At 44.7% G+C, this 26896-nt stretch overlaps 1 protein-coding gene across 7 annotated transcripts in view; it reads left to right on the top strand.

Moving 5' to 3' along the window:
- Nucleotides 1-26896, top strand: part of AKAP13 (A-kinase anchoring protein 13) — a 228407-nt gene that overhangs the window by 100526 nt on the left and 100985 nt on the right. For 6 of the 7 annotated variants that reach the window (XM_076347955.1, XM_076347960.1, XM_076347959.1 and 3 more), the window contains exons 7-9: nucleotides 5676-5859; nucleotides 17518-17707; nucleotides 21087-23994. In XM_076347955.1, the coding sequence (XP_076204070.1) occupies nucleotides 5676-5859; nucleotides 17518-17707; nucleotides 21087-23994 (3282 nt within the window). Of the gene's footprint in view, nucleotides 1-5675; nucleotides 5860-17517; nucleotides 17708-21086; nucleotides 23995-24692; nucleotides 24775-26896 lie in introns of those variants that run through there. The other variant, XM_076347961.1, reaches the window with a different exon arrangement.

The raw sequence follows: 26896 nt of genomic DNA, 5'->3' as shown, positions 1-26896 counted from the left end.
TAGGATGTTGTGCATCTGACTTCTAAGTTGCCTTCCCTCTATGTCTTTTATTTACCTCATTCTCCCTGAACCCACCTGCTGTGTAGGACACTTGAGGTGCAGCCTGCTACTTGCTATTTGTAGAAGACCTCAGAGAACAAGTCTTAGCTTTTAATCCTTAGCTTAGAGAAAAGGACCCCAGAAAGACTTGCATTAAGTATCTATTTACCCACAGATATAAAATATTTTACAGAGGTCCCAGGTAATGGGACTTTGGAAGAGAAGAAGATCTTCCAGATCCCACTTGGTGCCATGCTAGCAGAACTGGGGATGAGAGCACCTAAGATTCCCGACTTCGGAGGTCCTTGGTCTCCAGCCTCCCTTGCTGAGGCAGGCAGAAGATACTCAGCCATTTGGCTAGATGAATTGGACAGCAAAAGAAAGCCTGGCGCGTGCCGAGGCCGAAGGAGACAGAGGCAGCAGTTCCGTGCATGGTGCCATGGTCCTGCTCAGCTGGTGCAGCAGCACGTCCTTGCGTTGCAGGGGCAGGGCAGGTGCACACGTGTATAGGGAAAGGATTTGCATTGCAGGTAAAGTGTCTGAACCCTCTTGGGCAAGTGTGTCCCGACCTCCTCCCTGCACGGCTGCAGTCCTCATCGCTTCTGTTCTGGGGCAGTTGTGTCCCAAGGACTGTGCTCTTCCCCCAGCCATACACTGTCCCTCTGCAGTATGCGATTCCTGGGCCTTGCTCTTAATTATCTATCTGTATGAACTCCAATGGCATCCACAATTTCAGAATGTCCACAATTAAGGATTACTCTTGTTATCGTGGTATTCCAACACAGCATTACTTTCAGGTGCTGTGTAATCATGTCCATCTTAATTATTACAACTGCACTGTAACTTTCTAAAGAACATAGTTGTTACTGCTGTCAAAAGTAGGGTTATTTACTGTTCTCAGTGGCATTTAAAGGCAGCTGTTTCAGTGGAACATATTGCTACACTGTGTATCTAGAAATCAAAATTTAATATGTATTCTGAGGATGTATGCAATGTAAATACAGGACTGTGATTTTCTATTTTAAATGACTGAAGAGAAAATAAGCTAACTAGAAAACCAGAACAGAGTATTTGGAGATATGAGTAATAATTATGGCTTATTTGTGTTGCAGTGGGGAAAAAAAATGGAGAAAAAAAATTAGGGAGGATCCAAGGCTCAGGTCTGAAAAGCTTAGAGAGCTTAATCCTTGAGTTAACTCTCAGTAGTAAACAAATCACTTTCCAAATCTCTTTTAAGTAATATTCTGACAAAACCTTTGAGGAAACAGTCTTTTCATTTTGCTCATTAAAAGTAAATGGTGAAACCCAGACCTATGGTTATAGTTTCAGTTGTGTGAGCTTTCTGAGATGGTGCTTCCAGGAGCTGGTTAACGTTGGCAGAGGGTTGTGGTGATCAACCACGGTATGGAGCCATTCCCGTGGGAGAGTAGGGAGAAACCATCCCTTTGATGAGCTGCGAGACAGTCAGCCATGATTACGGCCAGATAACCAGGAGACCATCTCGTTAGATAAAACACTTAACAGCTCCTTAACTTTCTGAACGCAGTTACTGACCTGTTGAATATGTACAGCTTCCCAGAAATGCTGCGGAATAAACATCCATGTGCAGTAAGTACTGCTTGAGAAATGAAACCCCGTGAGCTCGCCAGGTAGGAGGTGGGTAGAGAGGGAAATGCTTTGCCCTGGTTTGAAATAGTCTGAATGGATTTAGGTTACGAGTTAATAACGTCACGTACAGAACCAGTAGGATTTCCGTGTGCAGCGCAACACGAGTGTCACCGTGCTTTGAGATGATTAATTTGCTCCCCATGTTTCTCAAGGATTGATCTGAGCAGTGAGAACATTTCCAGCAGAAAACAAGATTTTGAGGCCAGATTTGGTGGTAGATTTCAAAATTGCCGAGTATATGTGATTTTGGGTGAGAAGAGAAGTGAAGGTCACCATCACAGGAAGACTAGCAAGAGATGCTAGCCAGTCCATGGCTGGCTGTTCCTTGATGAGATATCTCAGGGCATGGAGGATAAACTGAGCAGTTAGTTGTGGGTTACTCTATAGGAAGAGCAATTTTTAAAAGGGAACAGTATTTTCTGTTTTTTAATCAGGATTAGAATGAAAGTTTTTACTTAGAGAACAGTTTGTGTGTTCTTGGATGTGTCATACCCAAGCTTTTTTTTTTTCTTCAGTGCTTATTTTGTTTTGTGCTAATAGCACCTTAAAACTTAATCCTTTACCATTAGCAAAGTACATTTGACAGTCTTCTATGGAGATTTTGTCCTTAATTACCCAGATAAACTGTCTGTTTGTGTGTCACAGCTGAAAAAAAATACATAAAAATAATATATCTAAAATCTTAATTTTGCCAGCTGGATTAGAGTGCCCTGCCATTATGGGACAATAATCATAAGTTTCAACTCTTGCCTATTACTAGGAAACGAGAAAGGAACAAAACAACCTTGGCCATTCCAGTATCGTGTGTCTTGTATTTCCACAATTTCCTAATTACAAGAAGCTTTTTGTTGACGTTCAGAGGACAGCCATTTTAAGATGAGGAGCTCATGCTTGATATGTGGTAGGAGAAGGAGCTCTGGCTATTGCATGTTAAAGCTTTTGTTATTCTTCCATGCCTGGGATGAGCATATTGCACCATGACAAGACTTTGAAATCATTGACTGAATTTCCAACATTTTGTGCTACAAGCTTCATCCCTTCAAAAGCAGGAAGGCAGGAGGGATCTGTCCGTCTTCCTCCCCTCTCCATCCAGCAACACTCCCATACTTGACGCAGACCAGCTCTCGTCTTGTTCTGAGCAACACCATACACCAACAGATGTATTTTTCATTATATATTAGTAGTTAATCCAGCCCACAGATGGCACACGCCTTTTAACTGTAGCCATGCAAGTTTTGCACACTCCAGAACCTTCTAAAGCCATTGCCTGGGGCCCCTGCAGTTGCTGTATGTACGGTACTTTGTCTCTTTGCTGCCATCATCTGTGCCCATCTGTTAGGATGGCCTCATGCCAGTTTATATTTTAGGCAGATCTTTCCAAATAGGCCTGGATAGTGAGTTTGTATGTTTAATATGCTCTGGATGGCAACACGCCATGTCTTCTTGTACAGATCTTCTGTGCACGTCGTCGTTGCTCAGAGGCATTGGGGCAGGGCCACATACAGTTCAGTTGCATTTGTAGACACCTCTGTCCAAACGCTGGGACTACTGTGTCCATTAATTTGATGATAAAGAAGGTTGTTTTAAAAGAATGGGAAAAAGGTGGGATTTTCAGAAGTTGCAGTCATATGATCAGATTACATCAGATGGGCATTTGGGACAATTGGGAGGGGGCATTTCATCTATGGAAATATGAGACAGAGAGGGGCACCCAGTTGGATCAGGGACGGGATGAGTACGTGCCAGCATCTTGCAAAACTTGCAATTGGTAGGTGTGTTTATTGGTGAACTACGAGTTGTTGAGTAAAAGATGCTTCTACCTAACTGTAAGGCGCTCAGCTGAAGGAAGAAGCAGCATTTTGGTCCAGGGGTCCGTGCTTATGCTTTGCAGGTCTACGCTGCTCAGTTTTGATGCAAGTCTGTCCATTTTAGTTAGGAAGATGATTTTTCCTTTCAACAAAGCAGCTAGAACAGGAGATCCCGTGCTAGAACAGATGTGGTCAGACCAGTGCAACACATTCTTTGTTCAGATGGCAGTTGTTTGCTCTAACAGGAGTGCTTTTGTGCTTCCTACATCTCAGTAGGAAGAGTTGTACTGCTTTAGTTATGCTAGCTGACTCCACCAGTGTGTTAGTACAGGTAATGTAGGAGTATCGTGCAAGTGCAAGTTCATTGAGTGAAACCTTGGGCATCTGCTTTCACTCTGGGTAAGTCCCACGTGTATCAACACTTTCTCCTTTTTGCAACCTCATCAGTAGCCTTTCCTTTATATCTGCCTATATGGTGTGGTTTTTTTCATTATTCTTTAAGTCCAAGACTGTGACAACCATGGATTAACTACCTTGTTGTGTTGTTTATTTCTAAAGCATTACACTCCATAGCACTTAATACCAAAATCCTTGTCGTTGCTCTCCCACAGGCTGAGAATTTGTCTCTGAGTGAGCTCAGCTATTCCCTTTTTCTCTGATCAGCTGGAACTTCCATTCAGACATGCTCATGTATTCAGGACAGCATGGTTTTGCTTTACGGTAATCAAGAGGAGGTTAGGGGGGAAGGATTGGTTTGTAGCCCAGAGACCTAATTTGGAGCCATTCGGAAGAGAGACTGTGCCAGAAAGCTTTTGGTTCTTGAATACAGATTAGTTCTTCAGGAATTGATCCAAAATTTCGGGGAAAAATTGTGTGTCAGGCAGGGGAGAACTCCCCATTTTTGCTTTGTTTTTCACTGAAGGTCTTAATGATGTCCCTTAAGAAAGCAACTAAGCAAGAAAAACAACAGCACTTTGAAGAAGTGATTTCTCTTGGGGCGTATTTCTTGAGGAAGAAATACTTAATTAAATCCTAAAGCCATTATGTACTTGCAGTTTTAAACCTGCTGTATAGGTTTGGCTGGCAACCAAATTAATAACCCAATAAGTCATTGCTATGATATTAAAGGTATTATAGCAAGTGTGCTTATTGGCATGGTTTACTGAGACCCAGTTGGTGCTTTTTTGTTGTTGTTGTTGCTGCCAGTCAATACTGAAATCTTTTGTTAATTAAAGAGAATTTTTTGTTAATTAAAAAGAACAAATTTTTATTTCTCACAGTTTTTTTTTTTAACCCAAATGCTTTTGCCCTTTATACAGAAGTAACAGGCTTTGATCTGCAAATACTGTATTTCAGCAGTGCATCTGGAGCTCATTTCTGGTTGAAGCTTTTCAGAGCATCGTTCTAGGGCTGCAGCTGTTAGGGTAGGGGGATATTTTTCTGAGATGAAAGCTTAGGCTCAAGAGTGACTTTTACTAAATTAGAAGGTCACGGTTATTAAACATAAAAAGCAGCAGCGGAGATTGCTAGTTCATAAGTGCTGCTACTCAGAATGATAGAGCTACTGTATAAAGCTGAGAAAAGCTGGTCTGAGGCATAATCAAACCAGGAAAGCAAAATCCTCACTTTTTTTTGTCTACACAAGAAGTTAAACTGTTCTCTTTTATAACTGCTTTAGATTTGTGCTTCTAATGTAATTGATTTTTTTCATGCCTTGGGACAAATCAGCATCCTGTTAAATAACAAAACTTGTCTGTTCCTAAAACCTGGTCCTGGGTGTGTGAGGAGAAGGCTTGGACATCTAGAAAAACCCACCTGACCATGCCAGGTTCTGTTTGGAAGTGCTGCAACTTGGTGGCTGCCGTGGCTGTTTATGAAATGGTGGTTTTTTCACATTGACTTCTGTGGTCAGTCTCACCCTGAGAGGTCCTGAGCACTTCCAGTCCCACCGTAGCACGTCCCTTGCTTTAAAGTACTGGTCTCTCCTGGATATTGGCAGCCAGTGTGTTTTTCCAGGTGCTGCAGGTTCCTTGGCTTTTGGGCTGTCAGCTCCATGCCAGCCATTGTGGGTGGTGTGGCTGGGAGGTGGGGTTATGGCATTCACCTAACCCGCAGCCTACAGATGCCCATTTCTTTTTTTTTTTTCTTCTTTCTTCCCAGACAACATCCCTCGGGAAACACTGATGCATTTTGCGGTGAGGCTGGGTCTGCTGCGGCTGACATGGTTTCTGCTCCAGCAGCCGGGTGGAAGAGGAGCTCTCAGCATCCACAACAACGAAGGGGCAACGCCTGTGAGCTTGGCCTTGGAGAGGGGCTACCAGAAGCTGCACCAGCTTTTGACCGAGTAAGGATGATTTGATGGTTCCTCTGCTAGTTTTCCGTTCTGTATCATTCTTGCCTTTGCTGTACGTTATCACTGAATAGTGTCTAAGAGCGATACTCTACCCTTAAAGGCAATTTTTGTATAATTTTGCTTTTACCTTTCTTGCTAGCAACAATGGGGGCAGGTCCTTAGGGTTTAGGGGAAATGCAATAATATTGTTATGTTCTCCTTCTCTGTTGCACAGTGTTCAGCTTCCAGCTGTCTCTTAAAGCCCAAAGTGAGTCTAAGTAACATCAACTAATTAAGACAAACCTTATGCAAACACAAGTGAAAAAGCTTTTCTTCGAACAAGCAAAGCTGCCCAAAAGAGGGGAGCTAGCGGGCTTCGTGGTGGTGGTTGACTGTTGTGTTCTTCGTAGATTTGGAGTTTTTTGGTTAAACGAAATATGATAATTGTACTGAAATAAGGCAGCATCTTGTATAGAATAGGTATCTTACCAGTATAGGTAAAAAATTTAGGGAAGAATTAATGCAAGTATTTAACAGCAGAAACTGTTCTCTTTTGAGTGGTCATGAGAAGCAGCCAGATCTTACTCACTCCTAGCAAGTAACTAGTCACATGAGCATTTACTGCAGTGTTTTACAAGGAATCCTTCAGAAGATAAGTTATTTTTGAATAGCAAATGTTTGGAGATCTAGCTTTAAAAGCTGAGGCTAATAAAGACAAAGAGCTTAAATAAGCCCCGGGGGCGCAGTTTGTAAAGGAGAAAAGATTTGGTCTGCATGTGTGTTACTCTGATGCCTGGTTCTCTTAAGCTTTGTTATGAACTTTGTTTTTCTGAATTGAATTTTCAGATACTTGGAGTTTATGTTGAGTGACCCAGTGTCATGTTTAGGAGTCTGCTGTGTCGTCCACATAATCACGCAACATTTCTCTATTACGAATTGTAAATTATTCTGCTTTCTATAGTTGTTGAGCGGGGTGTTAGAGGGCAAAAAATATGATCTGTGTTGCTGGTGTGACTGCATTTCAGTTTCATCTATAACAATTCAGCCAACCACATGCGAAGTGAGGGTGAAGGAGAAGGTGCAGGGTAGGACAGGAGCTATACTCTAACCTTTTCTTCTGCCACCCTTGGCTGGGATTAATACAGAGATGATGACAGTGATATTTTTTTTCTCCATCGAGTTCAACAGTCATACTGTGAAAACACACAACTCTTTTGCAGACTATCTTGTAAAATTGGAATGTGCAAATTCATCCCATAACTGCAGCAGAGTTCTCCAAGGTGACACTAACCATGTTAACAGACTTTACATGCTGTCAAGAAGCTTAAGTTGGCCAAAACTGTATTATAAAAAGCTTAAGTTGGCCAAAACTTGAATATAGAGCTCACAGCAAATACTGCAATCTGAATATGAGTAGAGCTGGTAATTTAAAAAGAAATGGGAAGTAAACAAAACTATTACAGCAGCTGTTCATGTATTTGGTGGAGTATTTCACAACTGGTTCCAATACTGGAATGGCAGTTCTCGCTCAGTGGAAAGAAAAAAGAGTACTTGGATTACATGGCATTGCCCTGTGCCATTCCCTTTAACGGATGCTGCTGGTGTAATCCAAGGGATTTCTCTGATGACCTTTACAGTTCATCTTTGAAAATAAGACACTAGTAACTTCAGTAACATTACCATCAAGATCCCTGATCCTGTTCTTCTTAGTATATCCTTAAACTGTTTGTTATGGTTAGTTTCCCTCTTGAACTGATGGGTGCAAATATAATGTATAAACATCTGACAGCCATGCCATATATCCCGTGACTCTGAAAACCCTGCTATCTCCATGAAGCCCCGCAAACAGAAATCGCTGGACGCTTGAAGTCGCGGACCCCTTTGTCAATGGGTGGGACAGTGGTGAAACACCGTGCTACGAGCTCGGGGCTGGCCGGAGCGGTGGGAGCACCGTGTGACATGGGGACCGCCATGGCCTTTCCCCACCGGAGGGCCGCAGCTGCAAAATGGACACATCCTGATGTCCCAGCAGAGATTTTTGTTTTGCTTAGCACTTTCTGCAATGAGGTGGGATCGAGGCTTGAAAACCCCTATTGAGAGGAGAAATATTGAGTTTCAAAATATAGAAAAGCAGCCATATTCCATGAAGAGAGTATATATCATTTATGTGCTGTCAAAACACAATGGATACCGTACAACCTCTTTTCTGCACTCTGCTTATGTGTACACTGTCTAATCCATGCACGCAAATTTGGCACGCAATTCATACCACTCAGCAAAATACAGAGCAGCAACGCATGTTAGCGAGAGCCCATACAAAGGAGTCATTATTTTTACAAGTAATTAAACTGCACTTTGCCAAATAAATGAATGCAGTGTGTTTTGTGATGCATTATCCTTGGGGGGATTTTATTGTTCACTTGCTTGCTAATTTGCAGGACCCTGCATTTTACAATGATTCTCCCAGCCAGCATTGGGAAGGGGTGAAGTTTTGCTGTAATTAGGATACAATCATTAAAAAGCAGACCCAAAACCGTCTTCGTTGTTGCAGTTTTGCCGGGGTGCGGCTGCAAAGCAGCCTGATTCAGCTGCAGTGTAAATATTTTTCTCAAAACCTAATTACACTGGTGACATTTTGAATTTCTGTTTATCGGATGAGCTTTCCCTTTTCAGCTGTTGCAGTTCTTCACCTAAAAAAATGAAAGACGCTTCCAATTTAAATTTTGCAACCTTTGAAGTATTCCTTTCTGTAGTCTCGAGCTTGTGCAGTGGCTCTTGCGTCCTCTGGCAGGAAAGGTGCATGTGCTGCTGCTTTCGAGACCAAACTGAGGAGCTGCAATAGAACACATGCAGGTCACCGAAGGTGGAAAGCAGGATGCCGATAGCAGTGTTTATTCATCAGTTGTGTATTGTTCCTGAGGGTGCTCGTTTTATCTTTGAGATTAAAACTGCACAGTAAACATTGTCCTGTGGTGCAAATGGAATAGGACAGTGAAGGAGAGCAGGAGTTTTTTAGGAAAAAAATATATAAGGATTTTCTCTAGGAACATTCTTGTTTGCTTGCTAGCAGCTTGGTTAACAGTTAATTATTATATTATTTAAATACAAATTTAAATACATTTAAATAAATTATCTTTACTTGCAATAAAAAGCTTTGGAAACTAGGCAGGTTGCATAGCCCTCTCTTGAGTTTCAGCAATTTCTGAGTCTGGTAGGAGCAAATTCCAAAGCAAAGGGTCCTTCCTTGAAGCCTGTTACTTCCCGTGTTTAAATTGGGCAATGCTGGCTGCAGGGCGTTGGCAGAGCTCGGCTGCTCTGCTCCTTAGAGAAGGGCTGGCTCTGAAGAGGCAGCACAGTTTATTAAACAGGGGGGTAGTACGCTCCGTGCGAGTAACTTGGCCTCTGCAATAGGACAGCTGCAGTTTGCAGTAGTTGATGTTTTCAGATGCATTTCGGTGTAGTAATATAATCTGCCTGCCAGCTCCATGTTCTTCAGGGCTCTGTAAGTCAGGCAAGGAAAATGGCTCCAAGAAATAGTGAGTGTGCAGAATGTCAGAGAAGTCGGAAGTGCCGTTTTGTAAAACATACAAACACCGATTTTATTTCTGATTTCATTTCTGCAGAACAGAGTTCTGTCTAGTAACCCAAAAGTATTGTTTTTTTCCGTAAAGCCAAATGCTTGTAGTTCCTTCACAGCTGAGAGCGATTTATGCCCCCTGAAAGAGGGGAGTAAGAGGAAAGTAAAGCCCATAAAAAAACTTGCATTTTTCTAATCCCTGCAAAGGAGAAGTTTCAGTGTCGTAACACTCTCTGAGTTTTTTACTCTAATACTAGTTTTGCTTTTGCTTGTTTCTCTGCTTGCTTTTTGCTATAAAGCACTTCTGCACAGCTCTGGGATTGCCCTTCCTTTAAATCTCCTGGTAACAGCCAGGTGGCTCAGTGTGTGAAACTGTAAGTCGGTACAAGTCTGCATTTCCAAAATTAAACTGATCTAATTAACACACATGAGGAATAACTCACTGGTAGCAGGAGGGTTTTATGAATGTTTTGTAATCCACGATTATCACTTGCTATTGTTCTGATTTTACATAAGTAATTGGTGAAGCCTGTGCTGTAATGTCCGTGGTGCCTCTCAAATGAGGGAAGCTTTTTCAGTAACTTTACTGTTATAATTGAATACACTTTTCTGCTTTTCTGAGCCAGAGTTGCAAGAAGATTTGCCTGGTACCTCATTTCTTTGCACCCCAATTCAGCAAGTCCTTTAAGCTTGTGTTTAATTTCAGAAATGTCCAGTTCACGTTCAGCAGAGGGTTTAAGCGTGGTCTTAAAATATTTCTTACAGTGCCCTGCCAAATCAGGTCGATAGTTAAAGATGGACGTTTTTCATTGAATTTTGGTGTTAGGTTGTTCCATTAAATTCATCCTTTGCATAGGCGAAGAGCCGGGTGTGGTGCAGATGCTTTCCAAAATCACTAGTTTCTTGGGGCTGGAAACATTGTCAACCGCTACGACTTCAGTGCCAGATTGTGGCAGCTGTATGTAAACAGGGTGCTTATACCCCTGAGAACGTATAGGCTGACCCCCCCTTTCCTGTGTGCACCCTTGCCTTTATTACAAACTGGGGACTAAGTGCGCCAGGCTCTGAGTCTCCACGTGGTTACACCAGTTCTCCTTGTATTTGTTGTACGGGGAGCACGAGCGGGATACAGCTGGGGACATGCCGGTGGCTGGAAGGTTGCCACCACACTGGGCAGGTGATGCTACACATATTTTTAAATTTTATTTCTGGCTAAGCAGAATCAATGGCTGAAGAGTTTATTGAAGTAATGCTGATTTCTCTCTGTTCTTCCACCCGAAAACAAGCAACAAATCCTTTTGATTGCTAGTCAGAGTGCCGGGCAGTAGGTTTAGAGTACGGCTTGGAGAGAACAGCTGACTTTGTCTCTATGAGCGCTGGCACAAGATTAACATTTAAAGGGGGATTCAAAGACATTTGAAGGACAATGAGAGAGGACCTGATGAGAGATGCATGTGTTAAGAGATGCTGTTTAGCTACAAAAGCGTGGGAGGAACAGTGATCCAACAGGGTCTGGTTTTGTGTCTCTGTATTGCTGAACTTTAAAATTATCATTTGAAACACTTGTTTAATTGATTGATCATCCTGATTAGAAAGATGCTGAGGTGCTGTGGGTTTCTTCTGGCCACAGCAGAGGGGTAGACTGGGAGTGGCGTGACAGGGGAACCAGGTGTGAACGTGATGGAGCAGGAAGAGTTTGTGTTTGTCTCTTTCCACCTACTCACCACTGTGTGCTCCAGCTTTTACTGGTTTTCTAGCGTGTTCCCGCATCCCTGTGAAGACTTGTATTTTCATTCGTTGGCTCCCTTCTCTCCTTTGTTTTGTATGTATCCACCTCCGAATACAGAAGAGAGAGAAGTGGCTTTGTCCATATGGTAGAAACAGCTTCTTACTCTCTCTGGTATTGCACTCGGAAATTGGAGGTGCTGGGAGATGATGTTCATGTAAACAGGCCTGTGAGGAGGAGAAAGAAGGAGAGATTTGAGAAGATTTGGTAAGATACGAGAAGAAAATGATTCCCCCCCATAGCAATCCTGATCCAGAGGTGATCCCAAAAATCATAGGGGCCATAAGCCCTGAACAGCCTTGTGTGGTTGGTAAGTGATTGTGATAGACCAGCTCCATTTCAGGATAAATTTAGAAAATGTGGATAAGTAATTTCCTAGAATGGGTTAGCTGGATACCCAGTTAGGATACTCGTATTTAGTCTCTGGAGCAGATCTGCTAGAAGTAGTGACGTTCATGGTGGGGGTTGAAGTTTGAACAGATTATTGTAGAAGACGACTTTGTAAACTGCTGTGTCAGAGGGAGCCAAAGTGATGGCTTCATCTTTGGGTTATGTTACAGAGTCTGTGGTCACGCTCGTTTGCAGCACGCAGAGATGTTCTGCAGAGACAAGTCTTCCTTCCGTATCACTTGTCCTGATCTGAGATGCTGTTTTTAGCTGTAAAGAAAACATTGCTTGATGAAGTAGTCTCCATGACTGTGCTTTTGTATTTAAAATGAAACAGATGGCATCTGTTTTCACTCCTGAGTGCATTTCATAGATTCACCTTGAACTTCTTTTGTTTACTGATGAGACTCCCAAGTTGACATTGAGTTCTGTGTTGGACCTACGGCTCCACATCCCGAGCAGGGCATCTTTCTTTTCAGTCTATGAAGATAAAACAAATGGAAAAGTACATTTAATAACAGACAGTCATTCTTATGAAATGTATATTGTACTATTTGGCAAATATATTTACCACAGTTTGTAGCTGTATTTTTTTTTTTTTTTAATGTATAATTAACTTTGGGGCCGGAGAAATTGTTGGGTTTAGGAGTGCAGATCCTTTGTGGTAGGAAATACTGGATGTGCTCTCTTAGGATATGTGTGTCTGCAAACAGCTGTCGAAGGACCAAGACATCTTTTCTCTCTTGTATGATTTCCTACTGTATAGTGTGTTGATCAATGGACAGAGAAGTTAGCATTAAATATTTTGAATCCAGTTGTTAAATATTTACTCTGATATTGAAGGGTAGGTTATGCAATCTTGAATTCAGTTCAGTGCCCGAACCCACTGCAGTTCATGTTTGTGCGAAGCACTGTAAGGAATTAGTCATCGTTTCTACATCGGGTGAACTTTAACTCTTTCCTTCAATATCAAAACTATTCAAATTAGTGAGTGAGCTATAAAATTTTCTTATATAAGAGACTTTTTTTCCCCCTACTTTCCTGGGGCTTTTGAAACACTTGGAAACACCTGAAGTATGAATGCTGTGTTTGTTAAACATCTTTCGAATTTACGAATGGTTGATTTGTTTTAACCTGTTCTAGCACCTACTAGTTGCACGTGTTTTCTGAGTCTCACATACAATGCATATTGATGGTTACAAAAACAAGGAGGAGCAAGAAAGTGTTTGTGTGCACTAGTGTTTTGTACATCACTAAAGATTGTGGGTGCAAAGTTGATCATATGTATACAAAGCCTCCATTACCCCAACACTTCTGCAAATAGCGCTGAAGTTCTATTTTTGTCAGATTTCTAAGACGTCTTGGTTTTAGATGCTGGTGAATGCATCAAGTCTGGGTGCTGGGTTTTCACAGGAGGGATTGTTGGCTCGATTTAAATTCCCTGTGCTACGGATGTGTTGTGCAGTCGCCACCAAGTCTGGCATCCTGTCCCAGTAGGCACCGTTCCTTGTTTATCCCAGATCACAGTCTGATCTAGTATTTTCAGTGTAATATTATAAGAACAGTAATAATTCAGAACTTGAATATGGATGTAAGATTAAAATTCAGTTTAGTTTAGTTTTTATTTGCCTTATAGATAAGAGCATCTAAATTCTAGCATTTCCTAGCTTTTCACTGCAACCATAATACTAGGGGCTTTGTTTAATTTAAGAAGGAAAAAAAAAAGTGGTGTGGGTTGTTTTTGTGGTTTTTTTTTTTCTTTTCTTTATCACATGAATCTGGGGGCTGATGCTTTCAGAATAAACCCGCAGCTGTTGTCAGGCTTGCAGTAATATTGTAAGAGCCGGCAATACTACTGAGTTTGTTTTGTTTCAGCCAAAGTCCGGCTCAGAAATCTGGAGGGGATATCCCGAGGAAATAACACCTTGAGTTCCCACACTGCCTTCCTTGCCCATTTGTAAAACTGTGGGATAAATCTTCCTAACACGAGGTTCTGCTTAACCCACTGAGGCTTTTTTGTTTGTCTTCTGTTCTCTTCCCCCTCCTCTTCCTCTCCCTTCCGTTCAAAACCTGTTATCTCTGTGCCGGAAAACACGCCTGCCAGGAGCATCGGCACCGCCGAATTTCAAACCTTTGTCACCGAGCACAGTTTCTGCAGCTTTTGAAGAGCTTTTACTTGGGGTTTTTTGTTCTCCCTTTCTCACTTATCTTTCCTTTTCTTAAAAATATCTCGCCTGTATCTGCAGGAAGCTGGGAGCCGTGCTGTGTCGGTGCAGGCTTTCCTCTCCCTCTTTCCGCCGCTTGCTGGCTCGGGGCCATCCTATCTGCTCCTCCGCGAGACGAAAAGAGATTCAGCACATGAGTACAGTAAGGCTCCTCCTTCGCCAGGGACGAGTCTACTTGGGTGACGCTGGGAGGTCTAAAAACCACTACCTATCGTTTTGTGTGCCAAATGGGCAGGAGGTGATGCTGCGGTTTGAGCAATCTTACCAGCTCCCAGATTGAGCAGGGCATGGCCCAACAGTATTTTGGAGGCTTGTTTGCTTCTCCTCTTGCCCCATTTGGGGTTGGCATCCTTCTTTGAGCCACCTTTCAGTGGATGAAGGGCTGGCTGGTAAGTCTGTCCTTTCTTGAAGCCAGAAATTTCCCATCTGGGTTTACCTCCATGGGACAGAAGACTGCAGCACAAGAAGCAGAGACTTGAGCTGGAGGACTTCTTCCAGACTTTTTCAGTGGGACATGGCATGGTTGTGCCGAGGGTGGAGCTAGTGAATGCTGTCAACCTTATCAGTCAGTCCTTGCTTTTTTAACTAAGCAAGATATTTTCTTCTGCAAAAGTGAGATGATGCCCATGAAATTTTCGGTTCACTGGTATCTTTTCTGTATTTCCATGGGAAGCTGTTGAAAGGGGAGGATGAGACGGAATTGACCCAGGATGGTTAAACCTCGTAAGAAGACTGATTTCCCTTGTTGCTGGCAAACTGCAGCAAACTGAATTTTTGTGCTGAACGGAAGCAGATTTTCAGACTTCTCGAATGTTGGAGTTTCTGTGTACATTTTTGTTAATACATCTTCAGTAAATATTTGCATATCTGTTTTTATCTCCTAGTAGACAGGCTTGGGTATGCACTTGTATACAACCACCACAGAAATTCCTAATCTGTACGAAATAAGCATCTTTCAAAACCAGTGAGTACAAAATACATGACTGCAAAGCTTTTTTTTTTTCCTGGAAGAAAGTGTGTTTTTATCACCTCTCAGTAAAACCCAGGGACTGCAATGAGACATGCAGGAGAGACACAAACGGTTGAGCTCAATGTACGAAGACAGACGAGCAGGACAGTCTTCTCATGTGATCTACGTGCCCTTGGAAATGATTGCCTGAACAAGAGAAACAGCAGTGTGCAAACAAGTTAAAGCTTGTGAATACCCATTTGTCCCCTCTGCTGCAGTCCATTGGTGCTGGGATGCAGCAGTGTATGAAAGGGATGGTTTGAAGGAGTCAGTAGATTGAGACATCCACTATCTCTCTGCTTGATTTTGTGCAATGTAGGTAACTGCTACTAAAAGTGGGAGCTTGGGGTTGTTTGTAGTTGGCCGGATGTGAGAAAGATCTTGGTTTTTCAAAAGGTTTACAGCCCTTTAAAGAGTGTTACACAGATCAGCAGCTTGAATATGAAAAGAAATTGCTGTCTTTGTAAGCAGAAGTGATTATTTGATCCGTCTGGGCCGTGTGAAGGTGAAAGTGGTAGATTGCAGGAGGGGTGGGCGCGCTCACAGTGTTGCAGGGGACTGTGCTTGCTGTCATCTCGCTCCAGATTTTGAGGCTTTTGAAGTCGCTGAGGGTCCTTTAAGGCTTGAGTCCTGCAGGCTGCTTTGTGGGTGCTGATTTGAAGATGCTCATAAGTGTACTTGAAGCTGATGAGAAAGTGGAGCAGACTCATCGCGCTCGGTTCTTTAATCCAGCTGATGTTGTCCTCGTGAGCGGGTGAATATGGGTTTTGTGCCGACTGCCTCGTTGTACTCCGAGAGTGGCCCTGAGAACAGTAGTTTCTCATGTATGACAGCTGAAAAGAAAAATACTCCAGACAGAAATGTCTGTGTTTCCTTGATAAAGGAAGGTCAATTCTTTAGTCACTTGTAATGGCTCAGTTGACTTCAGTGCCTCCATCGATTTATACTAATCACCACCAAAAACTGAATGCTTCCTTCTGTTTCTCTGTGGAAATATTGATTCTGTTTAAATCAAGAGTAATTCTGCTGAAGTCAGTTGAGTTACATGGTGGTGAATGGTGGGTGGTGAATGGTGGAAGACGTAGGTTCACTTTGTCTGAATTTCGTTGCAGATTTAGCCCAAAATGAGTCACAGAAGGGGGTGGGTGGTTGTGCCGGGGCAGAGCAGGGACAGCCGCTGCCACCACCATCGTCTGCACAGGTTTCTCTGCCGTATGATGAACCGTCCAGCCGTTTCCCCACCCTGCTCTGCTCATTCCTGTTGCCAGTCGTGGTATCGCTTGCTTGTTAAGACTGCTTTCTAAATTATGTGGCTTCCCAGAGAGGTATCCCTGTGGTTTGCTAGGTGGGCACTTGCCCATTAGAAAGTTTTGCTACTTTTAAAGTAAGAAACCAGTCAGCAAAGGTGCTGAAATCTATGTGTAATTTTACCTGGTTGATGGTATACATTTGCTGTATGTGTACCTTCTTGAATTCGTAATTATTTGCATACAATCACAGCTCTGTCCCTTCTAGGGAAGTCTGTAGCTGTGCTGCAAAGGGACATCTGGGGATGCCTGTTGTAACAGGGGCTGGTCTCCATGATGGGGAGGGGACATGCTCTCAGCTCTCAGTAGGTGCATCCCTAGTGAAAGGAAAACAGAGAAATTTCCATTTTTTCTATCCTTGAGCAGGTCAGCGTAAGCTGTTCCCGTAACGTTCCTGCTCGGCTCCACATCTCTCCCGGGGAATGTGGCGCTCAGGAGGGTCCTGTGTGACCCGCTCTGTCCCGGGACAATTAAAACAGATTTTGCGTTTCCTGAATCAGTTCTGATTCAAAATTAAATCTGTAAACCTGAAGCTTTAGATGAACACCTCGATAAGATAAATGTTTCCTCACCCCCTTAAAATAGCAACAACGCAGCCTCTGTGCAGCTTGGTGAGACCTGAAGAATTACTGCTTTGAGTCGCGAGCCTGTGCAAAATCAGGGTTTGACATTTGAAAAGAGATGACTGAATAGAAATTTCTACTGAATACATGTAACTGCCGAGTTATTTTTTTTCATTCTGATCTACAACGGCATCTCTTTTTCCTTTCTTTCCTTTTGATTGGTAAAAAGAAAATCCATCATACTGCTGCAGTACAGCTGTCTCACAATATTGAGAACATCTTGCACAGAAGCAGTTGCACCGAGCAAGCTGAACTCATTTCAGGAGTGAAAAAATTGCTACGATTTGATGGCTGTTGGGTGACTGTGAAGCAGCCTGCTGGTTTCGGTGTAGAAGTAGCATCTGTATCATGATAATCCTCATTCCTTCTAACTTGTCCCTCTGCAGTTCTGTCTTTCAGGTGTCTGTTTTTCTGCAACAGCTGCTTTGGTGATCTTCACCTGCAATAAATTCCATTTTAAAAAGCAATTATTGTGCCCTTTGCTGCTAGTCTTTCATAGTCTGGGGGGAAAAAGCAGGTCTCCAGCTGAGAAGGACCTTGTGAAATAAAGCTTGTGGCTGGCATTAACTGTAAATCACATTAATTTTCAAGACTGAGAAGCGTGCATGTGTATTTGTCTGTCTGGCCCTGGAGCCAGTGCTCTGTTTCGCTCGGGCCGTTGATTAGATGACTGTCCAGAGTGAAGAACAGTATGCGTGTCCTGCAATGCAGCATCCCTCCTCGCCTGCAGATTAACCCGTGCTTGTTTTATTGCAGAGAGGAAGCCAGGGAACCAGACTCCTGGAGCACCTTGTCTCACACGGTGTACTCGGGGGACTACAGCGTGAAGCACCACCGCAAGCTCAATGTTTACATGCTGACGGCTGAAGCCAAGGAAGGGGTAGCAGCCAGCTTGGAGAGTGACATACAGCACCTTCAGATGCACATGCAGAGCCACCAGCACATGGTAAGGAAAAGGCTGAGATGATAAAAGAAAAGTGGAGCTGGCTGATTGCTGCCTCACAAGCAGCCTGGCACCTGGGGAGGACTTCCCCACGTAGGCACCCTTTGGGGGTGTATTTATCTTGACGTTTTCTCTGGATGTCATTAGCCAGGCATCCAGGTGGACACCTGCCTGTTTTCTTCTCGTTTGAGCATGGGGAGATCTGATAAAGCTGTACTAGGCAGCAAATTTTCTCTCTCAGAAGAGAAGCAGGCTTGGGGCTATGCAACGCTGACTCTACTTGGCCTCGTGGGCTGACTCTGCTCCCAGCTCCTGCCTTCTCTATTAGGTTGGGACCCGCTTGGATGGGCAGGGAAACCTCCCTGGAGGTGGACTGTCCCTCCAGGGTGTCTGGCAGCCATCAGGCAGCAGAAGGCAGGCTCTGGAGTGGGGCTGGTTCTGTGGGGGCTGTTCGCGGTGGGTACATCTCTGTTCAGATGGAAAGTTCAGGGTCAGAGAGGAGACTGAGGGGAAAGTGTCTGGGGCAGGTGATGGAGAAAACAGCCGTTTCCTTAGCACCTCGGTGTAGGACTCGGAGGATGAGCCTGCCCTGGTCACACGGGGTGCGTGTCCATAGTGGTCCCCTCGCTGCGCTCCTCTCGGACCTCATGGCGGTTGGACCGCAGGAGCCGTGGGGTTTTGGAAGGGCTTCCTCTCGCTGCTTTAAAATAGGTGCCACAGGGACTTGGTTGGGACAGGAAGGTGAAACAGCGGGACACTTCTGTGCCACTTCTCAGAAACACCCACGCATCTTGTGCAACTGGCATCACTTGTTGGGTGTTCCTTCATCAGCTCATACATCCGCCGTTAAAGAGGTGTGGAATCTAAATAACAGAATATTTTTGTTCCTTCAACTAAGGAAGGAGAGAATCATTGTCTGCAGCCAGTGGGCTGGGGGGATGTTCAGAGGTATGGGCTACCCTGAGCCATTTTCACCCTTCCCTGGGCGCCTGAGATGTTAATTACTCCTGATCTCAACAGGAACTGGTGGCATGAGTGGCAAACCCAGGCTAACCGTGAAATCGCTTCCCCTTTCCATCGAAAGACACTAAAGCATGGCTGACATATCCAGCTCGCTTCTTGTTTGCTCATGTGAATGCCAGATGGGTACATTTTGCCTGACAATGAAATCAGAAAAGGCTATGTTTAGACTTTTTCTTTCCAGCACTGTTTCACTTCACATCTAATCTGATTTGAATTTGGAAAGCAGCCCTGTAATTATTTCATTTAGGTTCATTTCAGGTCAGTTAAAAGCCAGTTGGCTTCCTTCGGAGACGGCTCTATTTTTCAGGCTATCGGCAGAGTGACTTCACCGTGAGGATGCTGGGGCTGCCGTGGCCCCTCCTTTTGAAAAAATTGCTTGTTCCCAAGCAAGCGTCGCTGTTGTCTTCGTCTGTCTGTCCTGGTTGTGTTGTCTGTGTCTGTCTGTCCTGGCTGGGAACCAGCGGTGTGGTCTCCATGCTCTGCTGCGGGGTTATAGCCACCAGACGGCCGGCACGCCGTTTGATCCTGTTTGTTTGCCCTTGCAAAAAATAGCTACAGCCTGCGGGTCCCACTGCGTGCAGAGGCCCTGCGTCCCATCCCTGGTGCTACACGATGGATGGAGGTGCCATGCTGCCTGCCTCTGATGCTAACCTGTCTTGGGATGCCTCAGAGACAGGGAGCTCTGGCATAGGTGACAGTATATATGGGAGCTGGGTAGCAGGACTGTTTTTAATAGGAGATTCATGGCAAACACCAGAAGTAGGTTTAGTGGTCTGTGATTCAGTGGCAGTGCTCATCATTTGCAAACCTCAGTGTGGAAAGACGAGTGAACGCAATATCCTCAATGTAGCAGTGATGATTTTAGCCACTATTTGTATATGCAATACCCAGAAGTTCCCTGTGATGCATCAATTAACATATTGGCCGTTTTAATATTCAGGGGGAAAAGGGGTGTTTAAGCTGACATTTTTGGTATGAAATTCTATTTCTCTGAGAACTAGAGTCTTAAACAAAATTTGCAGGGGACCTGTTTAAGTTAGGCTTCTGGGATGCATGTATTTTTTGGAGTGTTTTTACAAATAAATGCAGGTTTGCAGTAGTTTATTAGAGTTTTGTATTTGTGGAGAGTCACAGGCACTTACTGAGAAACCAGCATGACCTCTGAAAGCTTATGGTGCAAAACCCTAGGGAGCTCTGTGGGGTGTACACTGAAGGATTGAGGTCGCTCGTCAATTTAACAAGTCACTTTTTCTAAGATGTGAACATTGGTATGCAGCAAAAAGAATGAAGAATAGGATATTGAAACAGTTCTTTTTAAGTAAAGGTTTGATTGTATCAAATGATAAAAGCTTGGGGGATCCTTGACAAAGCACATGCTCTGGAAGGAAAATGCAGATTAGGGAGGAATTGAGTACGTTGCTACTGTTCCACGATAATGCACATATCAATTTTAATAGTATGTCATAATTTTCAAATTTTTATTTCCATTTAGGAATTGAATTTCAGATATTTAATTATGCATGCAATTCTCAGGAGTAGATTAGATGATTAGTTCAGTCCTAGGAGTAGGAGACAAGTGGTGGTGTTTGGACATCGTCAGCCAATTCCCACGTCTGAAGTAGCATTTCCATCAATATAGAGAAAATTGAGCAATGCTGATGAGAACTGGGGAGTGCCATCGGGCAGGGATCTGCAGTTGCTCTTAAGCAGAATTTGCTCAAACACTTTGGGACTAGACTGGTATATATTTGCATTATTTGGTAGATCGAATTCTGCTGTTGACTGATCTTGAATTTAAGTGCATTCAAGAACTATGACTACAGCTGCTTGAAGGACAATTCAAAGATTACAACTCTTCTCAGTGGTGGCAGATGGTGTAACAAGGGGATAGAAGGACAAACTGCATCTTCAGGGGGTTCAGGCTGGCTGTTAGGAAAAACTCCTTTGTGGGAGAGTGGTGTGGCACGGGAGCAGATTTGCCCAGAGAGGTGGTGGGTACTTTGTCATCAGAGGTTATGAGGACTTGGCAGGACAAAGTCATGGCTGACCTGATGTTGCGTTCGTGATAGTCCAGCTTCAGGCAAGAGGTTGGACTAGAGGGCCTCCAGATGCACTTTCCAACCAACGTTTCTGTCATTCGAATAATTTCAGTATTACTGCTTAACAAAACCAACACGTAAAATACCCACTGCAGTATGTTTGTAACTCTGTCCCGAGGGATACCAGGTAGTGGTACAGAGGGAGCAGGAGTCGCATTAAATAGGATTATGTAGATACAGATCTTGTAGAATGTGGAGACAGTGTAAATGTGCAACAAAGGAAAATAATCTCTCTTTTTTTTTTTTAAATCTTGTTACAGAGTTTAAGGCAGCAGACAGAGCCTGTTGTGGGAGATTCTGGAGACAGCTGTGCTAAAGGAGCAGAGCCAGATGGTCACCTGGCCTCTACCTCTCAGAGCCTGGAAGAAATGGCAAGAGAAGGAAGGCAGGAAAGTCCATCTGTTCTTGTTCACCTGGACATCGGGCAGCTCTCAGACCAAACCTACCAGGAGGAGAAATGCAACAGCAGGAGTTTGGGAGCTTTTAATGATGTGCCAAATGACTTGCTGAGCCTGGGGGATGCAAAGAGCCCAGAGTGCTTCTGTGAAAGCAAAAATACAGTGACGTTGAGTAAAAAGGAAGAGGAGGGGCCAATCTTTGCTGAAGGCTCTGAGACTATATCAGATGAGAAGGACTGCACAGTGAGCCTGTGTGCAAGTGTAAACGGTGCCGTAAATCTTCCATCCTGTGGAAATACAAATGAGGAAGCTGGAATGACATCTGCGGGAGTTGGTTTGGATCAAGCTGGCTTGTGCAGTAAAGATAGTCCCGATCAGGAAGCGCAAGCTGCCGAGGAGCGTGCAGCTGACAGTACTGTTACTGTGGTTGAAACTGCAGGCGAAGCCCCAGCTTCCTTGGAGGGCGTGGATGTGGCTATGGGCCAAACTGAATGCAGGAACTGTACAGGGGCGGCTGAGAGGGCGGCAGGCCAGCAGCAGGTAGAGGATGGGATGGCTGAGGCCGGTGAGAGGAGGACTGCAACCCTACAAGAGCAATCGCCAGCTAAGGAAGAGTCAGCCAGTGCTGCTCAGCCCTTACTCAGTGGTTTTAATGGCACTGAGTGTGCAGATGGGGAGGATGCAAATGTGGGAGTGGTACCTGCACATGATGGTACGAATGCAGATGGTGGCACTGGCGATGTCTCTGTTGACCTTTGCAAGACTGGCGATAACAAGGAGACTGGAGCGGACTCATGCACTGATCAGGTAAACAGTGGCTTCTTGGAAAGCCGAGGCAATGCCTGTGTCGCAGCGAGGCAAGATGTCACTGCGAGCGCCGGGGCAGCGTTGCCAGCAGTGAATGGGGTGAAGGTTCCTGCATGTGCATCAAAACCTGCTCCTGGTTTGGAAATCCATGGCAGCGGTAAGAGTGGGGAGCGGGAAGGGCAGGTGGAAGCAGGTTGCACAGATGGGAAATCCAGCTCGCCCTCACTGGAAGACAGTGTGGAAACTGATGGCCCTGATGTTAAACCTGAAAACGATGATATTGGTGGATCTAATCAAAGCAGTGCAGAACCTGCATGTTGCCAGGAGAGTGGTAAGATCACTGAATGTGTGGCTGAAGCAATGGAGGACAGTGAAGCCTGCAAAGAGGAGCCAGTAGAAACTGATACCAGCAGCAGCGGAGATGGAGGAAGCGCAGATTCTGCAGACGGGGGTCAGGAAGTTGCTAGCTGTCGCCCTTCTGATGATCAAACTGTCGTTAAAGATGAAATGGGCGACAGCTTCAAACCAGACGCTACTCAAGAGAGCAAACGTGAGCCTGCATCACTCCCTCTGGAGGATGCAAGCACATGCCTAGCAGAAAAAGAGCCTGCACAAACCAAAGCAGAGATAGCAGAAAGTGTTTCGGAGCAAGAGGGGCTGAGCGGCGAGATGAAATCACTCGCTCCCCTACCCAGAAGAGAGGGACTTGCTGTGAGTCAGGAGGGAGATGCTGCAGTGGCACCTCCCGGGCAGGAGGCAGCTCTGCAAGGTAATGACTCTGGATTAGCTCCGTGTGCCAAGGGTGCAGACTGTGCGGAGGATAATTTAATAGGCACACCCTCTGTAATTCATAATGAAGAATCTAAACAAAACCAGGAAGCGGTGGCGGCAGGCTCGGCAGAGCTTGCCCAGCGGCGCGGTGGGGAGCATGGCAGGGTAGCTGCCGGAGCCGGCTGGCCTGGGGACCATGCAGGGGATGAGGGCTCTCCGAATCAGAGCCTCTCACAGCAGGCTGAAGGAGACAAAGCTGAGCCTGAGCGGGAGGCTTGTGCAAGTGGCAGGGAGCAGGTTTTGTCGGAGGAACTTCTTGCTGCTGTTGTGAAACCCTCTGCCTGCAGTCAGGGGGGGCCTGTGGCAGGTGGCAGCTATGTGGATGCTGGGCTGAAAGGGACAGTCCGTGCCGAAGAAGCGTGCAAGCCTGGGTCAGTGAGTGCAGGAGAAGGCACCATGCACAGACCTGCATCAGCAGGCGAGTCACCAGGTGCGGAGAGCGACCCTTGTCCGGATGCGGGGCTGAACCAACATGATCCCAGTCAAACCCTACAACGAATCTCCCCACGCAGCAGCACCCCTGAATTAAAGGATGCTTCAGAAATGGGAGCCCCGAGTGATGCCTGTGAGGGTAAGGAAGTCTTACGGCCGGTGACAATAACCCCCGTCGCTCTGTATTCAGAAGAGCAGGAGGATACGGAAAGTGTGCTTCCCCGGGCAGCGCTTCAGCCCATCGCAGAAGAACCCACATGCGACAGTGACTCCAGCACTGACACCGTTTGTCTGGCCGGCGAGAGCAATGCTGGTCCTGCTGAGAAAGCGGCTCAGGGGGAGGTCTTGGCTGAGCCCGATGGAAAGCAGAGCCGAGCTGTACCTGAATTGCCCTTCTCACCGTGTTCGTGCCGTTTACATGCTGTTGAGTCACTGGAAAATGTGGGAGTAAAGAGTTTGGTTTCGGCAGATGATGGCTCCTGTCTGGATAAAGTTCCTAAAATGGTAAAAAGTTTTGATGCAGTGGTTTTTGCAGCAGAGACACCTTGTTCCCCTGAATTACCAGCCACAGAAAAAGTGGGGCTTGAGCCCCAGGCTGTAGTGGATGTGGGAGCCAGCCTTAACGGAGAAATGGATTTAAGTTCCTTGACAAAGAAGAGGAATGTCAGCCCGTCAGCGCAAGGAGCTGAGCCTGTTACAGGTAGGAAAAATCAGCTGGTTTCCTGCTTTTTAGGGTTTTTTTTTGTAGGTGTGCCTCTAGCGTCTCATCGGCAAAGGAAGGGAAATAAGAGCAGGAGGCCTGCCTTGCAGAGGAAGTGTAGGTGTTTGGGGTTTTTCTTCTGAGAAAGAAGAAATCTGAAGTTACATATTAAAACTTTCAGTTCAAATGCATGTTGCTTGGCTGGCACTGGAGGGAAGGACAGGATATTATCTCCTGTGAATTTGTGCAGAAGAATTTCTAGCACGTGAATCCTCCCTGGAGAAGGAATGAATGGGAGGGAACTATGTGGATTACTGTATCTTCAAGTTATATGCTTTCATGTGGGCATGAGGGTTTATTTGCTTAGTGCTATTCCTTCGCTTCTCCCCTTTATTTTTGCTAACGTGGAGTCAGAGGGTACAACGGGGCTCTTGCATTTTCTGTGCTCGCCTACTTGAAACAGCTGCCAGTGTCCTTCTGAACTGCGCAAAGCCACTTCCTAATTGGCGGTATTAGGTCATTTAAAAAAGCCAGCCAGCCCTACCCCCACCGCCTTTTCCGGGCTGCAAAGCTTTTTTGTCAGGCAGAGCAGCCGGTGGTGTTTTCCAGTGCATTTAAGCAGTACTGGAACTCAGATGATGAGTTTTGCTTGCTGCCATCGGCTGGGAAGCGGGACCGGCGTTCCCCGTGGATGAGTGGATGGGGGAGAGCAGTGGGACTTGGGGGACAGCGTAGACGTCTGGTGCCTGTGCGACAGGAGCTAATAGAAAACGTCACCAGGTAACTCCAAAAAGGGAAATAAAGGGATAAATTGAATGAAAGAGAAATGGGTTTGTCGCTCCAGCCTGGAATTAAATCATAGGTGAATTTGCTACTGAAGCATGGAGCTAATCTGATCTTTATATTCCACCTGTTCAGGCAGCTGTTAAATGGAAGCAGCTGAACTTTTTCAGTTGCCATTTTTTTCTTTGCTATGAGAAAATGATCCAGTGCCTCTTGCTTTCCCAGCACTGAACAAACAAACAAACAAAACATTTAAATGATCAAAAGAAAACAAAAATCTGCCATGATAAGAATCATGAAGTTGTAAAGCTCTACAGCTATTTTACTGCTTTGATTCGGGGAGCTGTTTCTTCAGTCTAAATGCAGAATGGGGTGATGGCAGAGGATTTGTTCTGATATGTGGTAGCAGAATAACTGGGGGCAGGGGAAAGGATTGATTTTTTGGGGGGGGTCAGTGGTGGGTCCAGCAAATCCTTTTTTCATTGAGTTCAGGATTTTTAGAAAGTTCATGTGTAGGGAGATAACCAGTAAACATTAGTCAGGAGTTCATTAGTAAGTAAGTAGAAAGATTTAAAGGTGGATTAGAAAGCTGTTTTCAGAAAGAACCTATTTTAGTGCTGTGGTGGATTGACAGTTCAATAGGACGGGAGTGGCTGTAAGTCAATACCTGGCAGGGCTTCTTTCTTCTGGGAGCCTCCTGCTCTGCCGGCTCCGTCCATACAGTCCAGGTCTTTATCTCTGGTTGGTTTCTTGGAGGTATGACGTTGTCTGGGCGAGGTTTTAAAAGGAGAAGGGACTAAACAGTACAATAAGATAGTGACTGAAGTAGGAAAGTAATATTAAGGCATCATTCTGTGTTAGGGTATGGAAAGGGGGGGGGAAAAGGAGGTGATCGTGTTACTGACTTTAGCCCTAAGGATTTAGGGCTAAAAGTTCTTGGAATACAATAGTCTGACCTCTCCATAAGGAAGAATTGTTTATTTGCAGTGGGATGCTGCACAAAGCAAAATTTCAGCTGGAATATCTTCTCTTGAAGAACTTTAGGGTTGCTCTGAGGCAAAATGTTAGGAAAGCCTGAATAAAATATTAGCTTAAAGCAGAGACAAGCGACTGCTATGAATCCAAGCTCACTATTTGAAATATTTCTGAAATTCAACTCCTATAAAGCAGCATCTAGAACTCTGATATGGCAGTAGTTCAAAAGAACAGATTTACTGTTTATTATTATTGCTGTGTACATTCTTCATGTCAATGTCTAAGCTTTGGATAGCGCATTTTGTGTATGAGTTCAGTGGCAGCCTTCAATTCTTTGTATCAATTCTTCTTTGCTGTGTCAGTGCTGGGGAGTTTTCCCTGCAGCCTGGGTTTGTACAGAGTATTTTGTAGCCACGCAGGAGTCGTCAGTGTTCAGAATGAATCAGATCTTTTTTTGATAGACTACAATAAAACCTTCCCAAAGGAAGTGTAGGTCATGAGGCCATTTCTCAGAAACGCATGTGGTCAGAGGGGTTTATTGTCATGCTAATTTATCAGAGATGTAACTGGCTGATAATTGCTGGTGCCATTACTCCAAATCATTGAGGTCTTTAATTTTTTTATTTCTATTGTGAAATTGCTCCCAAATATATACCTGTTTATCTCAATGCCTCCACTTAGTTTCAGCCTACTCCCAAAACGGAGACTTCACAGGGCTAATTGCCTTATCCAGACAAATACCTAGTGACCGATCACAACACTGAAGGAAGGCGATGAAGCTAGAAGACCCTACTTTCATAAGGCGGCTCCTCATGCTGTTAGCTTTAGACTCAGAACTGCATTACAGCGGAGTAATGGGTTCTGCAAGCATGTTATTTCAAGTCAGGCAGATAGATGCTACCCATTAAAAAAGCAGGCAGTTAGGATATGAAATTATACCACAGTAGCCAGGCTGGGTGAGAAGAGAAGAAATGGCATGTGTTGATGCTGACAAAACACCTCCGAGTAGATGCACCTTCCTGGCAGAAAGTGACGCCGGCAAGGTTAGGTTGTATGGTTGGGGTTTGGCATCTTAAATTAACAAGTACTATAATCGCTGCTCCCTAGCTCTTCTCCTGGGAGAAATATCCCTAGTGTATCTCTT

The sequence above is a fragment of the Aptenodytes patagonicus genome, chromosome 10 (assembly GCF_965638725.1).
Source record: "Aptenodytes patagonicus chromosome 10, bAptPat1.pri.cur, whole genome shotgun sequence".
In the NCBI taxonomy this organism is placed as follows: Eukaryota; Metazoa; Chordata; class Aves; order Sphenisciformes; family Spheniscidae; genus Aptenodytes; species Aptenodytes patagonicus.
Note: the sequence above shows the minus strand (reverse complement) of the source record. Positions and strands in the feature narration are given on the sequence as shown.